This window comes from Myxocyprinus asiaticus, chromosome 30 (assembly GCF_019703515.2).
Source record: "Myxocyprinus asiaticus isolate MX2 ecotype Aquarium Trade chromosome 30, UBuf_Myxa_2, whole genome shotgun sequence".
NCBI lineage: Eukaryota > Metazoa > Chordata > Actinopteri > Cypriniformes > Catostomidae > Myxocyprinus > Myxocyprinus asiaticus.
The window spans coordinates 18212461-18222150 of record NC_059373.1 but is presented as its reverse complement, the minus strand read 5'-3'; the positions used below and the strand labels follow the sequence as shown (position 1 = coordinate 18222150).

General features: G+C 40.5%; 1 protein-coding gene across 1 annotated transcript in view; it reads left to right on the top strand.

The window, feature by feature from the left end:
* The first annotated feature begins 216 nt into the window (after nucleotides 1–216).
* The window catches only part of sdc3 (syndecan 3), a 45823-nt gene continuing 36349 nt past the window's right edge, over nucleotides 217–9690 (top strand). Inside the window, exon 1 of the mRNA XM_051664346.1 lies at nucleotides 217–564. Coding sequence (XP_051520306.1) covers nucleotides 511–564 — 54 coding nt within the window. The 5' untranslated portion in view covers nucleotides 217–510. The remainder of the gene's footprint in view (nucleotides 565–9690) is intronic.

Sequence of the window (9690 nt, the reverse complement as noted above, 5' to 3'; positions counted from 1 at the left end):
CATACTGGGGATAAAAAACATGTCTACTACAGGACAAAATGATTTGCTGGGTGTCAGGAGGCTGTGATGGACATGTTCGTGGTAGAGGAGAATCAGGAGGACAAGGGAGAGGCAGGGAAAACGCTGATGCTTAACTGGGCTGCAGGGGGCATCCTCAACCGCACGAGGAGAATCCACCCAGTGCCCGTCCTCTTTACACACGCCATAGCAGCACGGAGAAGAGAGAGAGGAGTTCTGGTCTTCCCTGCTGCCACATCCATCAAGTCTCAACCACTGAAGTCAGAGGGGAGGAAATCACGAGAGGCCGTACGCGCACGCTGCTCCTCGGTCATCGTGTGGTTTAGCGGGAAAAGCGCGTGCCGTACGAGACCAAGGGCAGACGGATGTACCGACGGCCGCCTGCCCTGAAGTTGGATACCGAAAACTGAGCGAAAGGTTTACTCCTACTGTCTTAAAGAGGGAAGCGAAGGTGATAGCGCGAGCCCCGCGTAGAGCTGCGTTTGGAGCACCATGAAGCTCCCGTGCTGGATAGCGCTCGCGCTGCTGCTGGCGCAGACTACACTGGTAAGAATGACACTCTATTGTGATCTATTGTTACTATAGGGCGACCGTTCACCGGCCATACACGCTCAAAGTATGTTCAACGTTACGGGCTCGTGTGCTTATATACTTGCGGTAATCATAAATAAAGAGTGAGCATTTTAAGGTCATTAATTAGGCGACTGTAGCTATGCGTGTCTGATGCGACTTGCTACTGCTCGGTTGTAAATCTTGGACGCGACCCACATTCTCTCGGCTGACCGCAGACAGCGCGTCTCTGGCGGCCTGGGGGGAGCTGCAAGTGGGTTGAAGAATACTCAGAACTGGGATCTACGAACCAGACACCATGGTGCTGGGTTCTGCTGGGCATCCTTGCATTGTTTGGCCCCCGGGGTCATTTTAGTGGCCTTTGATCTTTATATGTGTGTGGTAGTAGGTGGGTGTGCGTGCGTATGTGTTAGCATTGTGGATCAGGGACGCACAGTTTATCCCTGGCGAGGCTTAGTGATTGCGCGTGTCGGGATAAACTATAATTAACGCGTTGCACCCAATTAGGCTTAAACTGCATGCCTTTTGTCCCTCGTTTTTGCGCACAAGTGGAATGGGGTTGTCTGACAGTGGTCCTTCCACCCCATATCATTTTCTTTGTGACCAAATGTGGTCGGTGTGCAACCTCATACATGGTCAGTCTTATAGCATGGCTGCTTTAGAAGAGGCTGGTTTGCGCGAGGCGGATGACGTCATTGGTTTTCGCGGCAGGAGAGTGAATGTAGACACAGCGCGCGGCGCGCAGGAACCACCCTCGAGACGCTTATTTACCTTTGAGCAGGGCACGCGAGGAAATGCATTACGATGTCGATGAAATCCTTTAAGAGCAATTAATTTTTCATGTTACTGAGACCTTGTGATGAATTTTCTTCTCTTAAACAATTGACTGATAATATTAAACTCATGGTTATTACTAGTGGCCTCAAATTAATACGTATTCAGACATTCTTAATGACCTTATAACATATGGTACCAAAGATGAAATTATATCTGATAGTGGGCTTACAAGGACCATTAGGATGTTGCAGAATGGTTGCTCACCAAAATGATTCAGACTCTTGGGCTGGGCCAAAAATTGCGTACTTTCAGAGTATGTTCTGCATTCTCGGCTGGTTAAATTACGTTCTTTAGGTATGCTGGCAAGTATGATTATTACATTCGCTGACAAATGTGAACCGAATATATAACGTAATGACAACCACCAGATTTTTTATTTTTTTTTTACACTGGTTTTGTTTAACAAGCTCAATTTAACCACATAGAACAACTTTCTTGGTATGTAGCACTTGAAAGAATATTCAGAGTTTAACACAAGTAAAATGTTGATTTAACACAAAAATACTGTACATTTTGACTTGTCCCTCCTTTTCATAAAATCAGGGTTACAGTGAGGCACTTGCAATGTAAGTGAGTGGGAGAGTTGGAGGAAGAGGCGGGATGCTCGAAAGGTCACTTACAAATACAAATCCTGTTATTTTCCATAGGATTGAAAAGTTTTTATTCTGTGCTCTATTTTTGCTTGGTTTTGGATGTGCATGCCTTTTTTGTACTTTTATGGAAGTGAATGGGGCCAATCCATGAACGTTAAAATACTCACTGTTTCAAAAGTATAGCCACAAGTAGTAAACAGTATGCATGTTAACATGATTTTAGTGTGCTAAAATCACTTACTAACCTTTTATGTGTTATGTCCAGTTATATCCAATTTTGTCCAGTTCGTGGCCATGATAACGTAACACTGAAAACCTTAAAACAACTGTAAAAATCTCTAATAATACACACGTTTTAACAAAATAATAATAAGTGCTTTTATAAAATTATAAGTTTCACATTTCTACCTTTTTAAACCCTCAAAATTGGCCCCCTTGACTTCCATTGTAAGTGCCTCACTGTAACCTTGGTTTTTCTTTTTTAAGGAAAAGGAGGAACCTGTCAATTATTTTTGTGGTTATCAGGATTATGCCACAAATGCTGTCCATTTGAGCTTAACTTGTGTTGAACATGAATATTCAATTAATGGTAAAAAAAAAGAAAAGAAAAGAAAAGCCACCCACCTTGCAGTTCTTCACCCTTTTTTTAATCTCTCAGCTCCTCACCTGTGCCATTATAGGATAGTACAGTGCATTTCAGAATCTCAGCGGATGTAGTTGGTCATCAGGGTATTTCTCGCCTACTCTTTTTCGAATATTGATGAATTGGACCCTGTTCTCCATTTGCATCCTGTTTTTGGCACACTGTATAGTAGGGGTGTATGCATATTCAGATGCAGTCTTGAACTATAATACATGATTGGTTGAGTTGTTGTGGCCACTTCAAAAAAAATTTCATGTGAGTCAGGTCAGTGGTGTCATATTTCTGGATTTGCGTGTCATAGATGGAGTTTAATTTAGATCTGGGAATTGAGCTAATGGACACACATCCGCCCCTGAGAGCTTTGCATATGTGTGTGTTTTAAGGATCATGTTGGACTCCTGGGTTCAGCGCTGAATCAGTGTATTGTGTTGTAGTTGACAAAGACAACCATAGAGAGGGAGGGAGTTGAGGAGGAGGGAACAGGGAGAGAATGAGAGAAAATGAGGAAAGAGGAATGTGTGAAGCAATTTGACACAGGAAGTTTCTGTTAGGGATGTGCTGAACGACTAATTTCACTGATGTTTAAATGGCAATTTTGAAGTCGACTAGTCTAAAAAGAAAACAGTCAAAAAAATGTGTTTATGCGACCCATTTAAAATACTTAATTCCAAATCCGAAGCCAAATTCCACTGAAAAGGGGCATTTATCTGCGATGTGCTCACCTTGAATTATGATCATTGTACATTAAATATAGAACATGACACGCATTCACTGAATCAAATGCGCTGAAAAGTTGCGTGTATTTCACAACGTGCAGTCGTGCATTAACCATTGATCTAATATGACAGCTGTTCGGTAAAGAACATTAACCAATAAGTTACGATGTGAAGAAAAAGTAGCTATAGGATAGAAAAAAATAGGCCTGTGATGTTGCCTACAATAAACCTAATGTATTCTAAACATGACGTGCACACAGAATAAAAGATAGTTTAACACATTCAGCAGTCGGCACCCCGTTGAAAATAAACAGTTATTTTCTAGGCTACTTACTCAAATGCATAAATTTTTTGATGAGCAAAATAAACACGTCGACATGGTCCGTTGAAAGACGGGACTTGACTCACCTGAGGCGGCTATGCTGTGCTTGAAAAAGCAGAGAAAGCAGAAAAATAACGTACAAGCAAGCACAGATGTAAAGAAGACTCAAATGTGAAAACATCCATAGGGACTTTCAAACATTTGGAAAGCCGATTCCTGCACCACCGAAGTGATTTCATAACTACTTTGCTGAGTTTGCTTGTCTGGCGAGAAGACATTTTCCTGCGCGCGCTGCGAGTGTGAGAGAGAGAGAAGAAGCATGTGCAGCCTGAGGTGAAATTAAACTTTGAATCTGCTCCAGATATCCTCTTTTTAAAATAATATTTGTATTATAATTCTGTTTAAAATATGTAACATTAATATGACAGTAATTTAAATGCAGCCTCTGTAAAAATATAAAGCCAAACGTAAATATGTACAAATTACGATCAGTTTAATGGGGGGAAATATTAACCGACTAGTAGTTCCAGTGTCGACTAGCAGCATCAGAACCGTTTAGTCGACTAGTCTCGCACATCCCTAGTTTCTGTCACTGACTTTGTCACTTGGCTGCATAAACATCTCACACACACACAAGAGTTGCACAGTGTTTCAAAGTTTTGATTTGGACACACGACGCTCCGACTTAAAGTCTGTGTGGACCACAAGTTGGATTAGCATTGCCTGGGAAAATAAACCAGTATGGCTTTGGAGTCAAAAGATGTTTGGTCTGTTGGGCTGGTAGCTAAAAAGGCATATATTTCAAAAGGCATAAACCAACCCAGAGGAAAATATTATTGCTCAGAGGTTGTTCTTTTCTTACCTCAGGGGGCTAAAATTCTTTAGGAGAAATAAAAATAGACACAAATGATACAATTGTTATATGCAGTTGGAGAGCAATAAACTGCTATAAAGAATGTTAACTGGATAGCTCGGATATTTTATTCTTGAAAGAATTTGGTGAGAAATAATTGAGTTCATATTGAGATCTCTGACATTAGATAGCAGATCTAGTATCTTGGCAAATATCTAAACATTGTTGAGATCTCTTCTGAAAGTTTAGAGGAGACACGTGAGATTAATGTGTAGGGCTGGGCGATATGGCCAAAAATATTTTCACAATATTTTTTTTCATATCGTTCGATATCGATATTCATTACGATATACATGCATCCCACATGTTTGTTAGACCTCAAGAATAAATGTAACTCCAGATGGTAAGCTACCTTTGAAGTACGCTGTTTAAGTGTGTGTGAGACCTCTTTACGATGAAATTTAGCCAATTTCATCAACTTCAGTGGATGTTTGACTTGTTTGGTACACAACAATATCATATTAGCAGGATATCTAGCTAGCGGCTACATTAACCTCATGACTGATATCCATGACAGCAGGGCTAGGTAGCCGCTAGCCAGCTAATACTTCCTAACTGGATGATGTTATGACATGTGATTCAGTTAGCTAGTTGTGTCTATAACTTTGCCAAACTGCTTGCGTTTTTAGCAACATGTACCTGATCCGATCGTCTATATGTAGAACATTGGCTTAATATAGAAATTTATTCAGAAGTTTATCATTGTTATCAGAATTTATTTTCTATAAATATCTATATCGTTTTATCGCCCAGCCCTATTAATGATGTCTTGTTCTCAGGAGACAAAGTTGAGAAGCTGCAGAGTCAAGCAAAACCTCCATTAGCTCTCCATTTAATCTTATTGCTGTCTTGGTGAAAAAATTGAGACATTAATGAGATCTCATTTGTGATTTTCCTGTCCTATGGTAAACCTTTTCATAGCATCTGATAAAGCTTGTCAGTTCTGTCTTAAGTCAGAACTTTACATACACCTTACCATACGTTTAAACTCAGTTTTTCCACAATTTAATTGTAAAAAAAATTCCCTGTTAGGATCACTATTTTAAGAATGTGAAATGTCAGAATAATAGTAGAGAGAATTATATATTTCAGCTTTTCTTTCATTCCCAGTGGGTCAGAAGTTTACATACACTTTGTTAGTATTTGGTAGCATTGCCTTTAAATTGATTAACTTGGGTCAAACATTTTGGGTAGCCTTCCACAAGCTTCTCACAATAAGTTGCTGGAATTTTGGCCCGTTCCTCCAGATAGAACTGGTGTAACTGAGTTTGTAGGCCTCCTTGCTCGGACATGCTTTTTCAGTTCTGCCCACAGATGACTTAAGACTTTGTTGTCTTAAGACATTTTGCCACAACTTTGGAGGTATTCTTGGGGTCGTTGTCCATTTGGAAGACCCATTTGCGACCAAGCTTTAACTTTCTGACTGATGTCTTGAGATGTTGCTTCAATATATCCATATAATTTTCATTCCTCATGATGCCATCTATTTTGTGAAGTGCACCAGTCCCTCCTGCAGCAAAGCACCCCCACAACATGATGCTGCTACCACCATGCTTCACGGTTGGGATGGTGTTCTTCAGCTTTCAAGCCTCACCCTTTTTCCTCCAAACATAATGATGGTCATTATGGCCAAACTGTTAAATTTTTGTTTCATCAGACCAGAGGACATTTCTCCAAAAAGAAACAATGTGCACTTGCAGTGCACTTGCAAACTGTAGTCTGGCTTTTTTATGGCGGTTTTGGAGTAGTGGCGTCTTCCTTGCTGAGCAGCCTTTCGGGTTATGTCGATATAGGACTAGTTTTACTGTGGATATAGATACTTGTCTACCTGCATCTTCACAAGGTCCTTTGCTGTTGTTCTAGGATTGATTTGCACTTTTCGCACCAAACTACGTTCATCTCTAGGAGACAGAATACGTCTCCTTCCTGAGCGGTATGATGGCTGTGTGGTCCCATGGTGTTTATACTTGTGTACTATTGTTTGTGTAGATGAACGTGGTACCTTCAGGCATTTGGAAATTGCTCCCAAGGATGAACCAGACTTGTGGAGGTCCACAATTGTTTTTTGAGGTCTTGGCTGATTTCTTTTGATTTTCCCATGATATCAAGCAAAGAGGCACTGAGTTTGAAGGTAGGCCTTAAAATACATCCACAGGTACACCTCCAATTCAGTACACCTCCTATCAGAAGCTAATTGTCTAAAGGCTTGACATCATTTTCTGGAATTTTCCAAGCTGCTTGAAGGCACAGTAAGCTTAGTGTATGTAAACTTCTGACCCACTGGAATTGTGATATAGTCAATTAAAAAATCTGTCTGTAAACAATTGTTGGAAAAATTACTCGTGTCGTACACAAAGTAGATGTCCTAAACGACTTGCTAAAACTATAGTTTGATAATATTAAATATGTAGAGTGGTTAAAAAATTAGTTTTAATGACTTCAACCCAAGTGTAAATTTCTGACTTCAACTGAATATAATCTGCATATTTGTTTGTATTTTTTTTCAAAGTCTATTTTAATATAATACATCTCATACACCTCAATTTAGACCTTTCCAACCAGTTTTGGTCAAATCTGACTAACTTAGGCTAAATATCTGAAAGCCAATCTCTTAGCCACACTCTCTCAACATACATGGTGGTGATTTCCATGCTGACATAATACACACCCACACTTCCTGAGGATTCCAGTTGAAGCATAGTGTCACTAAAAAAAAAACATTATCAGGTCTACCAAATGGCAGCGTTTCCTGGTGTGAAAGCGTTTCATTTAGAGGTGTCAGCCAGGGAGGTGCACCTTATCAGCCCACCTGCTACACATAAACTAAACGAGCCACATCATGCTCACCTCCCTTTGACCTCACCACATCTGTCAGCCGCCTTCTTCCTGATAACCTGAAGTTGATGGATACAGGTAGGTAAAATCTGGGCCATGGAGGCTATATTTATTTTTAAGTGTCATGCATGTGTCTTTCCTTGTTAAGTTCATTCAAAAGATCATCATAAACCTGCATTTATTACACATCCTGAGCTGCTCAGAATGATTCCTGATGCATCTAAATTTTTCAGCAGCAATGAGTGTAGGGGTGCAAATCTTGGACAAGTTTTTGTGGCTAATGGCCAATTTTTGTGTAATGATGTTGCATAAAAGCTGTACTAAAATGTATGTGTGCTCTGACCCACCAATAGAAAAAGAATAATAAGCATGTATGAATCAGGCGGCTCTGCAGATTGAATTCAGTGAAATTAATGATCAAATAGGCCTTTAACTTTGTCAATGAGTCCGTTTACTTGCATGATCTTACAGGATTATGCTTAATAAGCCAATAACGTGTGTGGTCATGTTAACGCATTAAATGGCTTTCCTTTATCGGTGTAAGATCGACATGGATACATTTTTGTCCATTTCATCGATTTTGCTTTGCATGTAAACACCTTTACCAACGTTCTTAATGGCTTATCCAATGAGCGCACGTGTTGTGCGCATGCCCTTTCAAGGTTTGACATCAAAAGTGGAGAATAACCCGATTATTTCAAATGTCATGTAAATGTGGATTTCTTTCTTTGTCTGATTTTTTTAAATAAGCTGATTTATGGGAGTTATCAGCGTATTGGAGTGCATGTAAATGGGCACATTGAGCGCGTTTACATGCATGATCTTACACCAGTTATGCGAAATAAGCTGACAACATGTATGGTCATTTAAACACCTTAACCTTTTCCTTATCGTGTATGTCATAAAGGGTTTAAGCAAAAAACAATCGGCACATGTCGAGTTTTGCACATTGCCTCAATTTTGCATTGCATGTAAACACCTTTACCGGCATTCTTATTAGTTGTGCGCATGCCAGTTTATGTTTTGACGTCAAATAGAATAACCTGTACACACAGTTTACTTGGGTTGTCTGGTTTTTTGAAAAAGTTGATTTTTGGCAGTTATCAGCATTTTGGCATGCATGTGAACATTCATTGTAAATCAGCGTGCATCTTTTTGCGGCTGTCCTCCAGGGAACAACTGCCCATTTTCACGTTTTACAGTGCAATGCAGTAATGCATTTTAAGTTCAGAGCTCATACTATGTTGCAAGGGAAAGTAAAAAGAGAGGGATGAATTGCTGGGAGAAATGGAAATGGGCAATGCAGGAGAAATGTGGTTAGGAGGGAGAGAGAAAGGTGGGGAGGATCAGGGTTGGTTGCTCTTCCCCAGGAGACTATGTTCCTCTACCTGTTCTCCACAGAGTCACCATGACAACGGCAGAGCACATCTCAGTCACAGCCCTCTATCTCCTTTTCTCTGGTCTCTCCCCTTTTGTTGCCCCTCTAATTCTGTCATTCACACTCCCCTCTTCCTCTGCATGTCTTTTCCTGCTATATCTTTTTCGTACACTTTTTTTTTTTCTTTTTCTTTTTCTGTTTTTTCTTTTTTTTTTTCTTTCTGTCTCTCTCTCAGTCTCTTGCTAATTAGGATGCGGCTCCAGCAGTCTGGTGGGGGAGGGGAAATCACTCCATACCTGAGAGAGGGAGAGAGAGACAGACACAGGAAGAGAGACAGGCTAAAAGGAAAGGGACTATATATTTTATGGTCTGAAATGTGGGCATTTGTGTGGTATAATGTGTTTGATCATAACAAAATGACGAGCGCTTTTGTGTCCCAAATTTATGTGTGCTAGTGTGTGTGTGTGTATGTGTGCCATGCTATAATAAGACTCTAAATTAGAGAGCATTGGTGGGAGGGGTTCCAAGACCACAATGAATTTTAAGATGCCTTACCAAGCTGCTCTATAAATATGAATACAGCTATTGTAGCCAAGCAGGACAGCCCTTGCCCAGAGAAAACGTGTGTATGCGCATGTCCTTCCTTTTCCTTCTTCCCAAACTATTTGTTTGTTCTGCAGATGTTCTCATGGCCTTTTGCTCTGGGAAAGGGTAGAGGTAGTGACACGTTTCCGTGGAGATAGCGGAACCATAGACATAATTGGGTTAAGGAGAGAATACGGGCGTGGCAGCTTGCACAAGGGACTTCTGGAATGTCGTTAACTTTCCAGTAGTGGGTGGGCGGATTTAGACAAGCATTTATACA